Source organism: Coffea arabica, chromosome 4e, assembly GCF_036785885.1.
Source record: "Coffea arabica cultivar ET-39 chromosome 4e, Coffea Arabica ET-39 HiFi, whole genome shotgun sequence".
In the NCBI taxonomy this organism is placed as follows: Eukaryota; Viridiplantae; Streptophyta; class Magnoliopsida; order Gentianales; family Rubiaceae; genus Coffea; species Coffea arabica.
This window is the reverse complement of record NC_092317.1, coordinates 9,250,019-9,271,652: the sequence shown is the minus strand read 5'-3', so window position 1 is coordinate 9,271,652 and position 21,634 is coordinate 9,250,019. Positions and strand designations below refer to the sequence as shown.

The 21,634-nt window shown below is 34.5% G+C and overlaps 4 protein-coding genes across 4 annotated transcripts; 1 reads left to right on the top strand and 3 right to left on the bottom strand.

Moving 5' to 3' along the window:
* Window positions 1-162: 162 nt before the first annotated feature.
* On the bottom strand, window positions 163-492 carry LOC113740689 (putative multidrug resistance protein). Its single transcript, XM_027268222.1, has one exon. The coding sequence runs from the start codon at window positions 490-492 to the stop codon at window positions 163-165; it is 330 nt and encodes a 109-aa protein (XP_027124023.1).
* Window positions 493-3,380: 2,888 nt separating this feature from the next.
* Window positions 3,381-5,389, top strand: LOC113742780 (vignain-like). Its single transcript, XM_027270735.2, has 4 exons — window positions 3,381-4,124; window positions 4,253-4,488; window positions 4,594-4,734; window positions 4,929-5,389. Exons 1-4 carry the CDS (start codon window positions 3,677-3,679, stop codon window positions 5,196-5,198), a joined length of 1,095 nt encoding a protein of 364 aa, XP_027126536.1. The 5' UTR covers window positions 3,381-3,676; the 3' UTR covers window positions 5,199-5,389.
* Window positions 5,390-5,687: 298 nt separating this feature from the next.
* Window positions 5,688-8,285, bottom strand: LOC113742782 (peptide methionine sulfoxide reductase-like). The gene is made up of 2 exons (XM_027270736.2): window positions 7,801-8,285; window positions 5,688-6,204 (listed from the first exon to the last, which is right to left on the bottom strand). Exons 1-2 carry the CDS (start codon window positions 8,137-8,139, stop codon window positions 5,950-5,952), a joined length of 594 nt encoding a protein of 197 aa, XP_027126537.1. The 5' UTR covers window positions 8,140-8,285; the 3' UTR covers window positions 5,688-5,949.
* A 4,461-nt stretch (window positions 8,286-12,746) lies between these two features.
* LOC113741156 (rust resistance kinase Lr10-like) lies at window positions 12,747-15,415 on the bottom strand. Its single transcript, XM_027268632.2, has 2 exons — window positions 14,380-15,415; window positions 12,747-14,167 (listed from the first exon to the last, which is right to left on the bottom strand). The coding sequence occupies exons 1-2, from the start codon at window positions 15,185-15,187 to the stop codon at window positions 13,035-13,037; spliced, it is 1,941 nt and encodes a 646-aa protein (XP_027124433.2). The 5' UTR covers window positions 15,188-15,415; the 3' UTR covers window positions 12,747-13,034.
* Between the last annotated feature and the right edge of the window lie 6,219 nt (window positions 15,416-21,634).

Genomic DNA, 21,634 nt, shown 5'->3' with positions numbered 1-21,634 from the left:
TTGGTTAATATTAGTAGCAACTAGTGTTTTCTTACACTAGGGGAACATGCAATCTGATTTAAATAACCCTCATAGCGTGTTATTAATTTGGGTTAGGCTTTTCTAGTTTTTAATGCAATTAGAAAATTAATTCCTACGGTCGTGCCTAGGAGTATTTCCTAATTAGGGATAATCAACGGTCGTACCTATCTGTGCTTCTTTGAACAATGTCATCACCTTTTCCTGAGAGTAAAATGCTGTAATAATTCTATGGTTTCCAACAGCCTCACTTGCTAACTCATTGCTTCTGTTTTGTGATTGCAACATTTTCTTGGACATGCTAGTCATCATCTTGGCCTTGAGATAAAAGGCACGGATGGCAGCTGTTTGTATTGCAACAGCTACAAGATCAAGTCTCCAAGACAGTGCCAATGACAAAATGACTGCCAAAGCTACTCCCGAAATCGACTGAACTTGGAACGCCAATCTGCAAGCAACCAGAGATCTTGCCATGGTTGCATCTTTTGCTAATATTGAGCACAATGCACCGGTGCTGTTACCTTCTTGTTCAAACCACTCATTAAAGTAAAGCCAACTTTAATGAGTTAGTGTACTCTGATTGGAATTTGCCTTGTCGACAAAGATTCATAATCTGTCAAAGCCAACTTTTCATAGCATCAGCACTAAAAACAAAAAGGGGGAAAATATTCCTCTTCAACGTTATTGGATTCGGCTTAGTTTAAATTGTTTGAAATTCCTAGTTCTGAATATATATGAGAGTACATTTGTCAAGTTTCTTCTCCCAAGCACAATGCAGTTTCTACGTCACTATTCTTGGTATAATTATCTTTCTTATCGGAATTATATCGTTTTTCCGAGTTTGACTTTTTTATTTTTCCTTGGTTGATCAACTGGTGATAGAGTAACCATAATATCGAGAAAGGGTTAGGTACGTTACCCTTCCTGTGTAAAGAATTTTTTTATTATAAATTGGGTTTTTTAAGTTTGTTGTTCATTAATTTTGAATGGATCAAAATGGATAACCAATTAAATTCATTTAATTGGTGCATAGTGGGTTGACTCGATTCACTCACTTATACCAATTTAAAAATAATTATACATTTAAACTCAACTTTTGATGATTATTAAGAAAATAAATTTGAATTTCTTACCAATTTAATAACAACAAAATACCATTATTTCTTGTGAAACAACATGCGAAAAAATAGAAAAAAAATAAGTAGAATTTTAAGTGACTCATAAATGATAATTGGATGATATACCTACACCCATTCATTAAATGTATACCCATCATTTATACCCATATATATATATATATATATATATATATATATATATGGGTATAAATGGTTTGACCTAGTTATACTCATTGTTCAATTATGACCCGGTCAAACCGTTCGAATCACCTATTTTGACAACTCTAGCTATATTTTACCTAAACAAATACAGCAGGTTGATTATTAATTGGCAGTTAAGCTTACACTTATCACTAAACCAAAGAAATGTCACTTATGAATCAAGCAACTAATTATATTACTTTGCACCTTTCATTACCAAGGAAAGCATATTAATCATCAGACCTATAGATAGAAATACATGTAACTGAGAAAAAGTTTAACTCTTGCCCCTTCTTGATTGGGAAACCTGCCCCCCCCCCCCCCCCCCAGCATACCTCACGCTAAAGAAGTCCTACAAGCAACTTGTTCCCTTTTTTCTTTTTTTTTGGCAAAACCTAATGCATAGCTGAGGGAGGAATTTGGTGTAATCCCATCTTTTTGCATGGTATCCTCAGATAGAAGCTTCAGTTGAAACATGACAAACGCAACAAAGAACACGAAGGTAATGGATTCATGGGCACGACATTATTAAGTGCAAAACTTGTTTATCAAACTAAAGACTCTTCATCTTTTCAAAGAAAATCAACTCAAAGTTTGCATTTTTTATTTGTGCAGTTGAAGTAAACAAAGTAATACATTATGGATAGAGGACAAAGGATAGGATACCCTTAAGGCCTTAAGTCTTAGATTTTTGGCTTGGAGTATTCGTTATTAAAGTTCTAATTTTTTTTTTAAAAAAAACAATTTTCTAAGTATGACACTTTTCTTTAGATGATCCACATTTTTAGAGTTTACATTTGATTAGTTAATAGTTATCAGACCTAATCAGTCGGATTATCTTAAGAACAAGTCGACTTTCGTGCCCAAAATACTACGTCTAAGAATATAGTTTTTAATTTTCACTAAATTAATACATAAATATGTATTAAAAAATTTGGTCAACTTCAATCATGTTGTTATAATATTTAGAGGTAAATAGATAATACTTAGACTTCCAAATGCAAAAAAATTTACTAATTTTTTCAGTTAACATATTTCTAGATGGGGAATTGGAGGAGAATTTATTTTTTTCCCCTTTTAAGACATAATTTCTTTTATATTTCGTAGTCAAGTAGTCCATAAAGAACAAGGCCAGCAAATTGTTCAAATAACCCTTTCCCAAGGCAGCCAAAATATTTTAAGCTTTTCACTCTACATTCTTCATTCCTTTTCTTACTTCACTTATTCCCATCATTTTATTTTTCGTTATTCCATAATTTTTTAATAAGAAAGAAAAATGAAGAACTTTATAGGAATAACTCCTATACCTAAGAGAAACTAAGCCCAAAAAAAAATGGTCATGTAATTTGTTCCCAAAAGAAGAATTGTTCATATTTCTTTTTAGAGAAAAATGTTGCAGAAAAATATCTGAATTCGGATAAGCAAAAGTAGCAGTTTATAACGCTTTATTTCGCCACTATGCAAGAAAGCGTGGCATAAGAGTCCCTAACAACGTAACTAACCGCTATATTCGTCACCTCTCCTTCCCTTGCGCTACCACACAACATGATAGCGTGTTAGCTTCCCCAAGTCCACCACCCCAACTACCCCATACTTATTTCATAAGGGCTTTTTTTCTTTTCTTTCTTTTTAAATTCTTTGACAATAGAAACAAATTTTGAGCTAATTCACACCAACGTCAATGAAAAAAAAAATGATATATTCACACAAATGACAAAACTTAATGAATTGCTTTCACTAGAAAAGTTATAGGAATGGTTTGGAAAATAGAAATTGCACCTTGGAAATTAATCTCAAAATTTTAACTCCTTCCTTGGCCCTTGAGTCCCTTATGACATTAGCAAAGGTTGAAAAGCACAAGAATTTGAACAAGGAAACTTTATGACCAAAAAGGTTCCCAATTCTTGGAAGTCAGTTGAGAAGGAATTCCGTTTACTCGCGCAATGCAAGGTTCACAACTGCTCATTCCCTGAACAGCCTTTTTTCTCTTCTTTCCTTGCTTAAAGTGTTTAAATTACTAACCATATGAACTTATAAAAAGGCCTTGCTTGTATAATCAACCTGAATAGGATAGGATAGGAATCCTCCATCCATCTCTGTACTAAGCATTCTCCTGCTGCCCTATCATGAGTTCTTGGCCATAGTATCACAATTATTTTTAGGTTGTTCTTACCCATAAGGAATCAATTAAGTCCATATCATTGAGGAATATTTGCTTATCTCGTTCAACCATACCTCCTCCTTCTATCTCTTAGATCAATTTCTCTATATAAACAAAGCAGTCACTTACTTACCATATCATAACTTGCACGCTTTGTTGATCACTAGGTACAATTTCAATGCAAATGAAGAAGTTCTTGCTTGTTGCTCTTTCTTTAGCTTTAGTTCTTGAGATCGGATCGAGTTTCGACTTCCATGAAAAGGAGTTAGAAACTGAGGAGAGTTTGTGGGATTTGTATGAGAGGTGGAGAAGCCATCATAGAGACTCCACAAGTCTTGATGAGAAGCTTAAGAGGTTCAACGTGTTCAAATCAAATGTTCTCCATGTCCATCAGTTCAACAAGAAGGACAAACCTTATAAGTTGAAACTTAACAAGTTTGCTGACCTGACTAACCATGAATTCAGAAGCTTTTATGCTGGATCCAAGATTAAGCATCACAGATTGCTCAGAGGACAAAAAGCTGACAATGGAACTTTTATGTATGCTAACGATGATCGTGCTCCACCTTCTGTTGATTGGAGGCAGAAAGGTGCTGTAACTCCTATAAAGGATCAAGGCCAATGTGGTAAGACTACTGTTAAAAATATCCTGATATATGCAGTCTATAAATTGCTACAAATTAAGATTTGAACTCTGGAATTGGTTATGATGATGCTTAAGATTGCATATTCTTTCTTGATGATGTTACTACAGGTAGTTGTTGGGCATTTTCAACAGTCGTTTCAGTTGAGGGAATAAACTATATCAGAACAAAGAAGCTAGTTTCATTATCGGAGCAAGAACTTGTCGATTGTGACAACACAGATAATCAAGGTTGCAATGGAGGCCTGATGGATTTAGCGTTCCAATTCATCAAGAAACAGGGAGGTATCACCAGTGAGCAAAACTATCCCTACAAGGCAGCGGATGGTAGATGTGATACGCGGAAGGTAAAGTTTGTGGCATTGAATTGTAAAGCAACTAATTTGATAGCTTAGCTTGAGATGTACCTGATCTTATATATTTTTTCGTTAACACAATGCTTCAATTTGCAGTTGCATCAGCCAGTAGTTTCAATCGATGGATATGAAGATGTACCTCCCAATGATGAGGATGCACTTCTGAAAGCAGCGGCCAACCAACCTGTTTCTGTCGCCATAGATGCTGGTGGTTCTGATTTTCAGTTCTACTCTGAGGTAAACCTTTTTTAATCATATATCTTACATAATAGACCATCAGCATTTCATAGTACTTTGAGACCAGGTCTCAAAGATCACATTTAGAGATGCATCTCACATATCTATAGCAAACGAGAAGAGACTCAGAAAAACGAGAGGTTTTATGGATTTTATCTGATTAATATCTAACATTTGTTGGTTTCCGATGACAGGGAGTATTTACTGGAGACTGTGGAACAGAACTGGATCATGGGGTGGCAATTGTAGGCTACGGAACTACACTTGATGGAACCAAATATTGGATTGTGAGGAATTCTTGGGGAACTGAATGGGGAGAGAAAGGCTACATCAGGATGCAGCGCGGGATAGATGATAAAGAGGGACTTTGTGGTATAGCCATGGAACCCTCATATCCGATCAAAAACTCTTCCAGCAATCCTGTTGGAGCTGCTGATGCATCTGAGATTAAGGATGAACTCTAAACACAGCATAGTTTCTTTTACTGTGAAAAGCTAGTGATAATATTGCTTTCCTCTCCTAGTTGCAGTTCTCATCAACTCTTAAAACTTTGAAACTTCAAATCGCTTCGTACTGATTCCACTGTGATTGTGATACTGATGTATTGAGATTGAAAGAACACTGATGGGTCAATAAAAATTTTATCTCTTGTCTATATCTTTTATTTCCCTTCAAGAAAAGCCATGACTGAATTTGCTGAATAAGAGCATTTCCTGTCTTTAGATGAAAAGAATTACTCATACCCTCCTTTAAATATAATGACCAAAAGGATACTAATGATCTCAATATACTATAGCTGGTGTCAACTGTTTCCTTGTGCTTGATCGATGAACTACATCGGAAAATAGACATTATTTTATTTTTTGGAAAATAAAACGATCAATCCCTATTCTCACAGAATCTCCACAAGTCGGATCAAACAAATCTTAATAAAACTTTATCCAACAAATTGGTTGTTCTGCAAGAGACATCTCCATATTATATATAGTACAAGCAGCCAAGATATGATAGTTCAGGCTTTGCTACAATAGGTGATTATGATAAACATCACAGGTTGACCCAAAGGTTTAAACTTAGAAGCTGAAAGCATTTACGTTATAATAGAAGCATGCAATGTGAAGTAGAGTTAAAAGTCTAATCGCATAAATGCAACATATCACGAAATGTGTTACTTCACAGCCTTATTCGAGTATGATGCCTGCAATGTCTCCTGCATCAACCATAGCATCGGATTGGGTCATTACAGCCTTTTGCAGCAGACTGTTTGTTACCTCTCCCTCCACCCTTCTCAAGATATTGCTGGTGGTACTCCTCGGCTCTGTAAAATGTCTTGGCAGGAAGAATTTCAGTCACAATCCTCTTGTCCTTGTATTCCTTCTGCTTCTCTTCTAGTGATTCTTTTGCTAGTTGAGCCTGGGTCTCATTATAGTAGTATATTCCTGACCGGTATTGTGTGCCAACATCACCACCCTAACAGAGATCAAGCAGCAAAGTAACTTAAGCAACCTGAAGGATGTGCAACCGAATTGAAAGATACAAGCAAGACATGCACTGTCGAACATTTTAATCCAAAAAACAACTTATTTGTTGAGAAACCATCATCAAATTCCTAGTCAGTTAGCACTAATCAATTTGCTATATACTACCAAAATGGCCCTCCCAAGAATTCTTCTCACAAGCATGGTTCAAAGACTCGGCCGAGTCCAAGACAACTCGGTCGAGTCGTTATCGGAACGAAGCTCTCCGATACAATACCGGAATGAGATGACTCCAAGATAAAGGATCACCGAGAACTCGGCCGAGACGTCGCCGAGACGGATAGAAACAGTCGAGTCGTCCCGAATCACCCCAAGTCAACTTGAATTTTTATTATTTTTGCTAATTTTTATTATTTTTGTTTATCATATTTTTTTTATATTATTCACAATTTCTAGAATATTAAATATTTTAAAAATTTGTGTCTCGCCAAGACCGCAACTAATATGCCGAGACCAATGTGGAAAGGTCCGAGCCACAGCCGCGACTGCAACTTTGAACCATGCTCACAGGTGACATCAATACATCCTCTGCATTTCTTTTAAGGGTATCTAATCAATCTCCATAGGGGAGCTCACTCAAATAGGCTTTAGGTACCCTTTCCTAATAACACTGTACAAGCATTAGCTAAATGCCCAGAACACGAAAGCGTTGGTTGAGGATTACCTACTCGCCGGTAGGCAAAACAAGATAACATTGGAGGATTATTTGCTCCTTGGTAGCACACACAGCTCGTCAAGTGAATTCTATGGCAACCTTTTTTGAAACTGTTGAGCCATGCAACAATAATAAGAAGTTCGCATCTTGCTCAACATTGCCTCTAATCTCCACCACTATACCCAAAATCCGTAAACCAACTTAGAAAATATCTCCCACAGATTTTGTTGATGCAGTTAATGCATTAACAGTTAATAATAGATTTTGTATTCGCCTAGTTAACAGTTAATGCAGTTACCTGAAAATTAAGCCCTTGTTTTGATCATGCGAATTAATTGGGGTCAAAATGAGATATTCATTCTTTGTTGTTAGATTTAATAATTCACATTCCCTTTTTTCTTTTTTCCCCCTTACTAAATTCTATATGCACCAAAGTGAAGAATACCTCAATCAAGAAATTTGGGTCATATCATTGCCCAAGCCAAGAATAAATTTTTTATCACATCAAATGATAATTAAGATGAAGATAGAACAAAACAAACCCATGTCAAATTTATTCGTTTCAAACTCAAACCAAAAAAATTTGCAAAAAAAAAAACAACAAAAAGAAACTTTCCGTTCCAAGATAATAATAAAAAAAAGAACTTTTTTTCCCGTTCCAATCCCCTCTGACAAACAAATTCACTGCCCAAAAATCCATAATTGAAACAGAAACCAGAAAATAATTACTAAATTTGGAATTTAACTTTTTCTTCAACTAAAATAAAGGATTCATATGAATTAATTAAATAAAAATTAACTAACAAACAAATTAAAAAAAAAAAGCAGAAAATGAAACAAAAAAATATATATGAAAGCCAAATCATTTGAAACCTGGCGATTAAGAGTGGTGGGATTATGGCGAGCCCAGAAAAGAGAGAGCAAATTAGTGTACGGGCAAACAGTAGGGTCAAACTGAACCCGAACCACTTCAGCATGGTTAGTGGATCCGGTACAAACCAACTTGTAATTCGGGTTATCAACGTGTCCCTGAGAATAACCCACTTCAGTTTTCACAACACCTTCCAGTCTTTGGAAAGCCAGCTCCACTCCCCAGAAGCACCCGGCTGCAAACTGGGCGAATTCAAGCCCAGGCTGGTTTGGAATATCCAGATCCGGCTCCAATGCCCGGTTGGTTGACTTGTTGTTTTGTTCATCTTGGGTTGAAGCCATTTTCCTGAACTGTGAAATGGGAAGACTTTTGTGATGGTTGGCTAATATATTTTGTGGGAAGACTTGGGGGATTGCCGGATTGGAGATTTTCAATTTTCACTGCATCATTGCATGCAATTTCTGGTCTTTTACGTTTATATTCTTGAAAATTGTTTTTAGAATTCATTATTGTTAGGACTCTCACATTTAACCCCTTATGCACAATATGAAAGCGACAATCACTATTAACTTATTGGTTGGGACTCTCAAGTCATTTCATTTTTCTTTTGTAAGATTCACAACCTCTCACGGAGATAAGGCAAAAAAAAAAAAAAAGAAGTGACTATTCTCTGATAATTTGAGTGATACTCCTTCCGTCCCACTTTGATAGTTCTGATTTTTTTCACATAATTTAAGAAAGGGAAAATGATCGGTTTCATCTTTAACATTTCACAAAAATATTCTTTTCATCCCTCACTTTTAAAATGAAGCAATTTCGTCCTTGACATTTAAAAACTAAAATTATTACATCCTTGAACCCAAATTTCAATCTGAATCAAACCACCAATCAACCTGATTACAAATTTTGGGGGTGTAATTGGTAGATCACTTGGTTAACTCAACTTGATATTCATGTAAAATTTAATGAACCTAAAAATAAAAAATAAAAAATTATAACATAAAAAAGAAAGATTAATCTTTTCTACATTATCATTATATACACTGATGGTTTTATGTACAGCCATATCATTTTAATTTAAATTTAAACATCAAATTTTATATTTATGATACACATCTAGATTCGCAAGCAGATATACTAACGGTGCATGAAAAGATTTATCCAAAAAAAAAAAACTTTACTATTCCAAAACAAAGAATGACCTTTTATGTTATAATTTTTATTTTTTTGGATTAATAAATGTCATATGAATATGATGAAGTTGACTGAATGATCTATCAATTCTATTTTCAAAATTTATTACTGGGTTATTAGATGGTTTGATTCAGATTGAAAATTAGGTTCAGGGATGTAATAGTTTTAATTTTTAAATGTCAGGGACGAATTTGCTTCATTTTAAAAGTGAGAGACGAAAAGAATATTTTTACGAAATGTAAGGGATGAAACAGGTCATTTTCCCTTTAAGAAACAATAGTTAACTTTGTTGGAACAATCAATTTAGGTAGCTATTTTTCTAAAATACCCTCACATTAATTAGAGTACAACTTTATGGGAACTTGAATTAATGGTAAAAAAGAATCAACTCTCATTAAATGAGATAGGTTTATAGTAACAACAACTTACATCAAATAAGGATATTTTAAAAAAATTAAAATACAACTATATTTTTCAATTGGAGAGTGGACTATCAATTGAAACAGACGAAAAAGGAAAACGGGACTATCAAAATGGGACGGAAGGAGTATGTGTTATTTTAGTCATCCGAACTACCACTTTTGTTTAACTTTGTTATATTGTCTAACATATGCTATGACAATAGTTTCGTTCGTACTTTTATAAGTTGAAATTTAAACTATAGGATTACTTTCACAAATATAATCTTAAGATGAGTTTTTGCAATTACAGCAATCTTTTAGGGAGGTCTCTGTGATTTAGCCATATGTGCACATCATACTCCCTCCCTCCCACTTTGATAGTCTGTATTTCTTTTTCATCTGTCCCAAATTGTTGTCCACTTTCCAATTGAAGAATATAGTTGTATTTTAATTTTCCTAAAATACCCTTATTCAATATAATTAGTTGTTACTATAAACCTATCCCATTTAATGAGAGTTGATTCTTTTTTTACTATCAATTCAAGTTCCCATAAAATTGCACCATATTTAATGTGAGGGTATTTTAGAAAAATAGCAATCTATAAATTTACTTTTCCAACAAAGTTAACTACTTTTTTTTAAATTGTGTGAAAAAAGAAATAGAACTGTCAAAATGAGACGGAGGGAGTACAATAAATCCTGGTGAAACGTGAGCAGTGACATAAATGAACCTGGTCAAGGAATACCTGGTCAATGAATTCAGTGAGATGCAAAGTACAGTAGTGTATTACTGAATACCAACAAGCTCTCGCGTGAATGGTCCAGCGGCAGCACCTCCTCCTGGTAAACCTCTAGGTCCCAGGTTCGAGTCCCTGCGCTACTAGATTCCTCCGCGCACTTACTGTGCTTGGGTCGGGTTGGGGCACCAAGACCCGGGCCGCAGGGGATTAGTCGGACCCCGTAAGGATTAACCCGGACACCCCTGTGTTGACAAAAAAATATATATATATCAACAAAGGTCCCATGTTCATTTAATGCTGGTGATAAGGTGCACTCGATATGTGTGCACAATTTATGAAAAATCATTTTTTTATATGAAACAAATTAGTATAAAATTTTTATAAATAAAAGAATAAACTTTGATCTTTTAAAAATTTTTAAATAAAATTTTGATGTACTTGGTGGTTAAAATGTTTGTAGTGATTATGGTTGAAAGTTAGTTATGGTTAGCAATATAAGCAACATATGATCAGATATCATAAGTTAATTAAGTGATTGCGAGAGCAACTTTGGAAATCTAAAATGTGACTCGAAAAACAAAAGAGTTTACACTAAACTCAACGCTCTACCATTACACATCTTTTGTTGACTTTTAGAAAATAACCAACTTTCTTAATCTAAGAGAATTAGTTATTCAGGTCATCTAATAAGGAATGGAGGGAGTATATATTATAAATAAGAGTTTGAGTAACAGGTATCCAACACATCCACTAATTGAGGTGTTAACATTTTGAACAAAATCAAGCTAAATTAGGAAACTGATTATAAAAGAGAGAAAAATAAATGTCAATCTGCATTGAAATGGTAAGTTATATGCATAAGAATATCCCTTGAAGCATCTGTTAAAAAATGATCTTACTTCTTACCGAGTAAAAACAGAAATAAAAATAAATAAATAAATAAATAAAGTGGACGTGCTCTCCTTGGTTTTAGCTTATTTAACTCTGATGAATGTAGTACGGATGTCGTGTCCATGTAGACGTAGAACTGTAGAAGGCTCGTTTGCCTTCCTTAATGTCACCGTGACTCGATTTGGATTAGCTATTTTTGATATGTTTTTAAAATATTTTATTGAATAATATATATACAAAAAATTTTTATTATAGGTATTTTTTTGTCATATTTTTAGAGGTGTTTTTGGTCATATAACAAAGGAAATATTGACATTTCACGTACGATAATTAATTTGAACGCTTTTCTTCCAATTTTTAATTTAATCGAAATCATAAGAGGCTATATTGCAGGTTTCTAAATTAAAAGGAAGTTAAATTCAACATTCATCAAACCAATTTTACCCTCTTGTTAAAGAAGGCTGTAAACCCCCAATGCTTCTGGAGCGGCAGATGAAGAACAGGCAACCAGGACAATTACAAGGTCAATGTTGGCTCTATTATTGTGTCATTCTTAACTTTTCTTTCTACCGACTCCTTTTACCTCTTTCACAAAGATAACTTGAATACATGCATTGCAATCCATTCTAATCCGACAGTTGCATTAGAATAGATGCAGTAGCATTCCTGAGATCAAAAGATTGGATCCTCACAAAAAAAAAAGAAGCAGAAGAAGAAGAAGAAGAAGAACAGATTAATACCTAAAACCAGAAAATGAAGAAGAAGCAGATCCCACAAACAGCTAGTAATCACTTCATCTGTTTATCGAACCCAATTGGATCCAATTTTAGCTCAATAACATGTTAGGGTAGCTAAGGTTGTCAGCATACAAATGAATATGGACCATTTAGGAGGAGACAGTCAATTATGAAGGGTTCTATTACCTGCACAAGAGGAAATGGCCTCGTGTTTCCTCCATGTCATGGGGTCCAAAACAAGGTGGCTCCTACAATACATGATTCTGAAAAAAACTAATCTTTTGGGCTTTGCCTGCGATACAATCAGAAGATGGAGTTTGAACAAGATAGGCTGTTGCTACATATTTCGTTGGTAAGTGGTGACTACTGTGAACAGTTCCCAGATGTTGTTTGCAGCTAAGATGAATGATTCCAGAGACTGATAGCTAGTTTGGGAGGAAGGAAATTGATAGAAAAGAAAGGTTTTGAAAGGATTATAAATTTTTTCCATCATTTGAAAGCCAAAAAGAGAAGGAAAAGAAAGAATTTGGATAGACTTCACTTCTCTCTCGTGTATTTGGAAAACTTTCCGCCCAAAGTTGGGCGAAAAAGGAAGGAAGGGACGGTGCTTTAAGTGAATTTTTCAATATGACAATATTACCTTCAAAATCATGATACAAAAATTTTTAATTTCTGATGAGTCCCTTAGCTTACTTAATTCACATTTATTTACAAAAAGGACAATTTTGTAAAATAACCTATTTGAACATATTTTCTGTTCATCTATTTTCAACTTCCAAACAAAAGAAAACCACTTACCCTCTTTTCTTTTTTAAAACTCCCAAACAACTTAGATATTTTTTAAAACTCCCGAACAACTTAGATAGAAACTTAACCTTTCCCATCCTTTCTTTTCTTTTCTAACCCTTTCTCTTCTTTTCTTTTCTATTCTAAACTCCCAAACTAGCTATGAGTAAACGAAGAACTGAAAAGATGACTTTTTTTTTTTAGCAAAGTAACTTTTTATTAATCAAGGCACAACAGCCGTATGTACATCAGTAAATCCTCATCTATACACCCATTACACAGTACCAAAGGTCCAAAACACTTGAATTCCATTGCAGGGAGCCTCCACATTCCACAGCTATGATTAAACTAACACTATCAGAAACAATTCTAACAGCAGAAGTGGGAACATTTCTGAAGAAAGCAGCATTTTCTAGCCTGAATGTATTTGATATATGCTGAATATTAGTAAACGATATACTACCACAGGAAAAAAAAAAAAAAAAGGTTAACAATTGCCCTCAATTGCTTCAGAAATGCTATCTCCCTCCCAAGTGGAAAAGCTTCCATCAGTCTTTCCAACTTTTGAGGAAGCAAAAGGGTTTGGCGGCATGATGGGCAAGTTTTCTCCTTCCAGCATTTGAATCACAGCTTTCATGGAAGGCCGGTCAGCAGGATACCACTGAATGCACCAAAGCCCCACAATTGCCAATTTCTTGAATATTTTACTGTTTTTCTCTTCATCAATTTGGATTGAAAAGGTTTCTCCTTTCTCCAGTTGATTATACACCCACTCTGGATAATAGATTTGACTGCTATCATCTGCCCCAGCGTGAAAGTTCTTTCTTCCTCCAATCATATCAAGCAACAACATGCCGAAACTATAAACATCAGATTTGTAAGATACATTACCATAGTTTCTAGAGAACATCTCAGGTGAAATATAGCCTATTGTCCCTCGGGCAGCAGTCACGAACACTATGCTTTGCTCCTTCGAACATAATTTGGCCAGGCCAAAATCAGCAACCTTAGGACTAAAATTCTGATCTAGCAAGATATTATGTGGTTTAATATCAAAGTGAAGAATTCTTTGATTGCATCCCTGATGAAGATAATCAAGCCCTTTGGCTATGCCAATGGCAATTTGTTCCAGCATTTCCCAACGAACCAGCTGCTTCCCGGAAGATATGAACTTATGGAGGGAATCATTTGGCAAGAACTCATACACGAGTGCCCGCCTGTAGCCATCTGCACAAAATCCCACCAGCCGAACCACATTTATATGGTGAATTCTGCCAATTGTACCTACTTCATTGATGAATTCTTCGCCATTCCCTTTAAAATTGCTGAGGACCTTAACAGCAACCAATGTATCATCAGAGATCTTTCCTTTGTACACTGTTCCATAACCTCCTTGGCCTAATTTCTCCTTAAATTGACATGTTATTTTTCTTATATCAGCATAAGAGAATCTTATAGGCCTCAGAGCTTTGTAATCCTCCAGAAATTTCTCAAACTTTTTCTGCTCCTCTTTCTTTCTTTTTTCCGATATGAAAACGACAGACAACACAAGGAGAACTGTGAATACAACGACCACAGCTACTGTTACACCGGCAATTATTGCTTTTTTGTTGGATGAACCTGCAACATAACAGGCAACACACTGGTCAAACCATTCTGCATATGGCGTTGATACCCAAGAACTAAAAGTGCCAACATATCTACAAATTATGACATAAACTATCTTATTCTACTTAAATAGTTGACGCAAGTGTGTCTTAATCTGTATAGACATATCAAGGCAAATTAGTTTGAAGCATGAATGGAAAAGTATACACGATGAAGACAAGTACCATCCCCAGGCTGGATAGGAATGTCAACACATTCCGTTTCATCATTTGTGCCATTGATCTTTAAGCTGCAATACTCCCCTTTTGCCTCACAATTTGCACAAGATGGTTTGGACCAATTGAGACGAACATAATCATAAGGACTATAATGTTCATATTGCTCTTGCCCAGTAAACACAGCTTTTGGAACATAAGAAATGTTGTACATCTTTACACAAGATGGCTGCGCAAAGTCAGAAATACTATAGATGGAATCCAAGTAAAGGACTTGGAATGCAGGGGAACTAAGGCAAGGAACAGGCGATCCAATTCTGGAATGAATTCTAGTACCGTTGTTGGAAGAAGTAGAACAATTAAACAAACTGAAGCCATCAATACTGAAGACACTAACTACCCCGAATGGCGAGGCAGATGAATTCACCTGAGGAACCTGCCTGGGGAGGCATTCAGGAACAGTAATTCTATCACTGGTCAACACCTGGGATTTGTAATCAATCTCATAAATCCCAAGTGTAACGCGTAAAGGGATCACTATATTGTTGGTTGAAGCCGTAATCGGGTACTGGAGCTCCATCTCTGTGGCGTTGCTGGGAGAGCAAGTTAGCTCAAAGCCTGGATAGCCGCAACGATCCGGCTGATGCCCTTTTAGCCAGAAGGGGAACCGGATTTCTGTGCCGTTGCCGCACCGGGTGGGCAAGCATTCATCTTGGGCTGCTACAATCCCTACATCTGCAAGAAATGATAACCAAATGAGGCCGAAAAGCAGCATAGCCATGGCTTTACCAACACTTCCTCTGCGTCTTTTTAGCATTTTCTTTCCAGTGATTCTCGTCAGAATACAGGGTAAGATTAAATTTTAGGCTCAGTAGAGATGTAGCTCAAGTGATACTTGGATTCGGAATTTGGATCCGGTGCCTGGAATCGACAAAGAATTTTAGCAATATAGAAATTGCAATACCATTAACTTTGATCTGGACAATGCAATTACCAACAGGGGCCTTGCTTAGCAGAAGTAGAAAGACAGGAAAATGGAAACAAACGAAAACGCGTAGGACCAATCCACGCACGTTAGCCAAAATGTTTGACTCTTTATTTTGAGAATTGATCTTATTCTGGCATAATTGCTTTAACCTCCCCTGAGGTTTCTAATAATTTTACTGAGCTCCCCTAAAGTTTCAAAAATTACAATCACCTCCCTTAATTTGACACATTTAGTAACAAACCTTAGACTTGGTCAAAAATATAAATGAACATCCTAAAATGTCCTCAGTTTATAATATTTATAGTACTTTCCAAAATAATTGTAAAATATATAGCACAAATATAAAAATAATCAAATTTTCAATACCTATATTTATTATTTAACAAGCCATTATTACAATAGTTTTATCAATATGATAGGCTACTATACATAGTGTTTTATTGGGTATATATATTCCCTCAAAGTTGGAGAAGAAAATATTAACATAATCCTTTTAGAGTTTGTAAATTTTTGAATTGTTGGAACTATCAATCATTATTAGTAGTTTTGGACAATTTCTTTTTAAGTTATTGTTGCTTTTGATACAAAGAAAAAGAAAGATAAACAAAAAATTGGATCACATTCAAAGTTGTAAAAACAAAATCAATAGTTCAACATTTGATAATGATAGCGACTAGAATCAATATTTATAGTTTATAGTTATGTAATTTTACTCATAAATTATAAAAAAGAGGAATAAGAAGAGAAAAGGAAAAGAAAAAATAATTATAAATCCCATTTTTTCTATATATATGCCCGACAAGGAGATTTATTCAAATGGTAAGACTAATATTGTCATTTTAGGTAGCAAAGAGGTAAGTATAATTTTTAAAATCTTGAGAAAGTTTACTGAAATTATTGGAAACTTTAGGGGAGATTTTTGAAAGGGATGATTTCAGAAACCTCCCGTGAGATTTCTGACAGTCTCACTCCTCTTCCATGAGGTTTATCAAAAACCTCCCCCGCTAGAATATTGGGTCCCATCTCTTACATCATCATGGGTGAAAAGACTTAAATACTCTCATAAGTTGCCGGATATTTCGCAATTATCTAGACAAATTTAGTTAAGCTAGTTATAAATACAGTTAAATTTAGATTCCTTTAATTAATATCTAAAATGCCATAAACAAAATGGCACCAAATTCAAGCGCCACTTGGTGATTGATATATGGCCTAGAAAGATTTCAATTAGTCTCTTTAAGCCATTCTTGATATATGGCAAAAAAGCTTGATACATGGCATAGAAAGTTCTGGATTGTCACCTGTGTCTAAGAATTGAAGAGTTCTTTAAACCTCTACCAGTTTAGTCTGTAAGAATTTTGGAATTTTTCAATATTCCTTGGTAGCCTATATTGATATTGTGACAGCCCCACCTTACCCTAAGCCGAACCAAAAGGTTCGGTGGACCGCCTGCCCAACTCTTGCCGGGACTCAGTCATTCACCTCAAGGAATTGAAGATAAAATTTACAAAACAAGCGAATAACGATCTCAAACTTAAAACATAAACTTATATACATTCCTATCTCCAAAGGAATTACAAAATTCAAATATACAAAGGTTCCCAATCCTCATACATCCAACCCTTGCCAAGTGTTAGAGCGAGAACCATTACAAAAGAATCCAAAAAACTAGACTAAACTAGTTTATACAGAGCTCTCGTCCTTGCTCGCATCCCCTGTTAAGGAAACAAAACTAACGGAATGAGCTAAAAGCTCGGTGAGGTTCCAAACACATAAACAAACAATGAGTTCAATACGTTAACCATAGATAGCAAGTAATTCAAGAAACATGACAATATAAAACAATAATAACATTCATTAAAAGGATACGTGCTCACATGGAGCCATTCATTCATTCGTTCATTCATTCTCCTTTCATTTCTTTATTCCTCCAATCGTTTGAAAATGCATTTTGATAAGTAAAATCCTTCATTTACATTGACATTCGTTCATTCATTTCATTTCACCCCCTCCTGGACGTTGGCCAAGCTCCAACAGACTACAAGGTAATACTCGAGTATACCCAACGTTCACCCAGGGTCACTAAATCACCCGACCGAGTCCGCTTCTGGCTCGAGTCGATCAGTAACGAAGGGCAGGGTCCAGTTTAGCCAAGAGACTTACATTCATGCACATATAATCATTCAATCATTGAAAATTTCACATTTCATTTAGGTCGAGTGCGATAAAGTACATACTCGCCTAGAAAACTCATTTTAAGCAATCATTGAAACCTTGTAACATGTTATCATTCATTCATAACAAGTCATATAATCAAGAACAAGTCACATAGTCAATGAAAATATAACAAACAAGGAATACTCACCTATTTACGCAAAATAACGCCCAAAGGAACCCTCCGGGTAATACCCTCAATCACCAAGGAACCCTAATAACCAAGAGAAACTATCACAGTTCAACCATCAAGAGTTTAAGTAAGTCAAAGAAAATCCGAATACTTACTAGTACAATATATAAATGTGAGTTTTAAAGTAAAAAGTATACATGTAGATTTTACGGCCGAGAAAAGGAAAATAAAGAAACCCTAAATTCACACCTAAAGCCTCGCGTGATGAAATTAGGTTTTCGGCCAAGAAACCCTAGGCAATTCTTCTTTGTTTCGGAAAGAAATGAGTAACCATTTGAAGTGCAAAACTTGACATTTGTAGATAAGTATCATGCTTAAAACGGTTGTCTCATTCACCATGCAAAAATGTAGAAGTTCAAATGAAAGGTAGCTCAAATAACACCATTAAGTGGACCTAAGTATGTCCAAGCAAAGTAAGTCCAACGCATCACCAAATCACATGTCAAATCTCACTTTTACGCACTCAAACTACAAGAAAACAAGTGGACAGCATCTCCCCTTACTTTCTTTACTTTCCATCCTACAATCAAACACCAACTCACATTCCAAAACAACCACAATTTCATATACAAATTATAGGCGATAAAATACATCTTTCGGTATAACAACCACAATTGAAGGTACACTTATCGGATTGCAACAAATATTATGGCGTTTCGAAGCCAAGACATATACCTACATTTCTTATGAAGACCTCCAAAGCCAAATAATGCATTTTCAGGGTCAAAAAATGAAAATCTCCACGAAAACAGAAAGCTGTCCGCGGAACAGGGCTCATGGGCAGTCAAGGATTTTTTGGTCATTTTACATGTTACAGTGCTCCAATTGAGCTGAAATTTTACAGGTAGCTAGACAACTCAATTACCAACAACTTTCATGTTTTGGGAAAAGGCTGATTCGGCCTCGTTCAAGGACGAATATGTAGTGCAAAATCAGGGCAGATTACTAACCCTAAGCTGGAATTTTCGCACAAAGTCTGAAATTTTCCGCAAACAACTACAACTAACACACAAATGCTTCATTTCTCACCATATCAAGCCATCATTCATGGCCAACCAATATCATATAAAAACAGAAAATTCCCAAAAAAAAAACAGAAATTTAGCTAATTCTACCTCAAACCATAAAATCTTCCATACAATAACATATTTAACCACCACAAACCACTAATTTGACATTAGCATGAACAAAGAGGAAGTTTGTAAGCAAAGTACCTTAACACCTCAATAAAGATGATAATTTAGGGTTTCCTTTCACAAATCCCTCCACTAGAAGCTTTAATCCCCCTTATCTAGCAACTTTGATGGTGTATTTTGCAACTTACTTGGTTAGAACTCAAGATTGAAGCAAATTGAAGTTGGCAAATGAAGTTTTCTCCCTTGGCTTTTCTCTTCAAGAAGCTCGGCCAAGAAGGTAAAGAATGAAGCAAAAATTGGTCAAAATTAAGGTTTTAGTAAAGGTAAAGAAAGTTAGGCAAGTCCAACTTCCAATCGTATCGCGACACTTTGCACTTTTAATGGTTCAAACTTATCTTCTTTCTTCCAATGGTTAATCTATCTAACTAACCTCTAATTATCTCCTAGCACCTTGTAAAATAATATCTCCAAATAAAAAATTCAATTAATCGCCAAAAAGTTTATCGTACTAAGCGCACTAGCGGGTCCCACGTCTAGAATGCATTTCAAATTAACGTACACTAACTCATACTAGGAAAAATGATTTTAACACTGTACTTACTTCTAAAAATGCATAGAAAATTTAATATTTCCAAAGAAAGTATAAAATATAGGCAAAGAAATAAAATAATGCTGAGCAAATGTGAAAATTTTTGAGTTCTCACAGATATAGTTGTTGTTTGTGTATAGTAGATTATGTTTAGCGAATTTTCTACTTCTCGTATGACTTGGTTTGCTAAGCCTCCACCAAATTATTCTTAGTTAATTCTATGTTTCTTTTATGACTTGGGTTGCTTTATATAGTAAGATCCCAAATCAGTGTACTTAACTCATTTATTTATACTCTGCAAACGAGTGAGAGGCTACAAATATGCTGATTTGCTATTGAAAGTTATTACTTGTCCTTTTCCTGGAACTTCACTAATGCAAGAGAATAAGGGGATTTGTGGTATCAAGTTGTTTTCTCTCTCCAACTTCCAATTTTTTATTATTTTTATTTTTGAATTAGGTCGGATTCGAGATTGCCCATTTAGTTTTAGGGGAAGTTTCTGATATTTTGGAAACCTCAGGAGAGGAATGTGAGACTCTCAAAAATTTCAAGGGAGGTTTTCAAAATTATCCCTTTTTGAAATTATCACTTTTATTATTTTATATATCCACCTCGTCAACTTGCATACAGCTACCCTTGCAACTTGATGTCTACAAAGTTAGCTTTTAACCAAGGTTTTCAAAATTGGAATCTTATATAGAATCGATTTTTAGTTGGTAGGATCAGATCGTAGAACCAATAAATTCGACCAAAAATGTAATAAATTGTCATATTTATAGTTTTTAAATTTGAAATTCACAAATATAGTAACATATAATGTAATTCATGTGCAATCAATATAATGATATTGTCAACCAGGGTTAAAATTGTGCTATATAAAGTATTTAAGGCAATTTGAAAATTACATAAAAATTTGGGACTACTTGTAATATATTCAAAATGTATTTTGATTAAACTAAACAACTTGTTCTTTCTTGTTCTAAATACAAATTCAATTATGGGACAATATACATAGAAAAGTTGACTTTATATGTGTATAAATCATCTGATTAATAAAACAATTAAACACCATACATTTAGTTAATTATGATTCATTGATCGATTATTACATCATTTTTTATATAATAGGATAATTAAATATTACATATATAGCGAAATGTTTCAACTATATTTTAATTGACTCAAAAATCGATATAAAATAGACAAATAATTTAAAAAAATTTTGAGAAGTGACTTTATGCACAAAAAAACATGTATTTTGGGTTCAAATTTATAGCCTAAAGACTCAAAACCATATTAATTTATTATGATAAAGACATCAAACACTAGCCTTAAGTGATAACCTATTGCAAAAATCATTATCTATTCACTCTAGTGAAACATATGAGTCAAATTTAAGGATTCATCAAAATTTGTAAGTTTGGAATAGGAGTGGGTTATTTACATGGATTTAAAGCCCTTTTAATATAGTTTACAACGCAACAAACAGCACTCAATTTCGAGTTTTCTACACAAAGATATGGTCGTTACCTAATTTTTTGAAAATAGTAGAATTGTAAAAACATACAATCATACGATCTGAACCGCGATCCTATCAATCTTACTAATTTAAAGCCAAATTTCAATCCTATTTACGATCTGGATCATTAACCTTAATCTGTATCATAGGATTATACGATCCTACAATCCGAATCACGATCCTAACAACTACGCTTTTAACAATGGCACGTGAAGAGTATCTAAATGGTCAATAAGGACTTATTTATGAGGACTCTTCAACTTTTTCTTTCATTCATCATCTTAGATGGTTCTGAAAGAAAATTTTGATAATAATAGCTAACAAATTCTTAATGGAAACATAGCAATGTGAAGTATTGAGTGTGTTTGGATAGGAGATTATTTAGAATAATATTTTGAAAAAATACTATAGCATTTTTTTTATATAATACACGTGAGATTTTAAAAAATGATTGAAAAAATAAAAGATTATTGAAAAACGCGTTTATGACGTAGTTAAATAAAATTTGGCAGATAAACCACCATACAAATACACAGTTTATCATTTGACAAAAAAAAAAAAAATACACAGTTTATTTACGTATATGCCAGTTAAATATGTCAAAAAAATGCATGATAGATACTAC

Excerpts from the sequence above, each read along its gene's own strand:
- LOC113740689 (XM_027268222.1), bottom strand. The coding sequence starts at position 492 with ATGGCAAGATCTCTGGTTGCTTGCAGATTGGCGTTCCAAGTTCAGTCG.
- LOC113742780 (XM_027270735.2), top strand. The coding sequence starts at position 3,677 with ATGCAAATGAAGAAGTTCTTGCTTGTTGCTCTTTCTTTAGCTTTAGTT. Across the intron at positions 4,489-4,593 it reads GTAGATGTGATACGCGGAAG|TTGCATCAGCCAGTAGTTTC; the intron begins GTAAAGTTTGTG and ends TTCAATTTGCAG. Across the intron at positions 4,735-4,928 it reads ATTTTCAGTTCTACTCTGAG|GGAGTATTTACTGGAGACTG; the intron begins GTAAACCTTTTT and ends TTCCGATGACAG.
- LOC113742782 (XM_027270736.2), bottom strand. The coding sequence starts at position 8,139 with ATGGCTTCAACCCAAGATGAACAAAACAACAAGTCAACCAACCGGGCA. Across the intron at positions 6,205-7,800 it reads CCACCACTCTTAATCGCCAG|GGTGGTGATGTTGGCACACA; the intron begins GTTTCAAATGAT and ends GATCTCTGTTAG.
- LOC113741156 (XM_027268632.2), bottom strand. The coding sequence starts at position 15,187 with ATGCTAAAAAGACGCAGAGGAAGTGTTGGTAAAGCCATGGCTATGCTG. Across the intron at positions 14,168-14,379 it reads TCCTATCCAGCCTGGGGATG|GTTCATCCAACAAAAAAGCA; the intron begins GTACTTGTCTTC and ends GTTATGTTGCAG.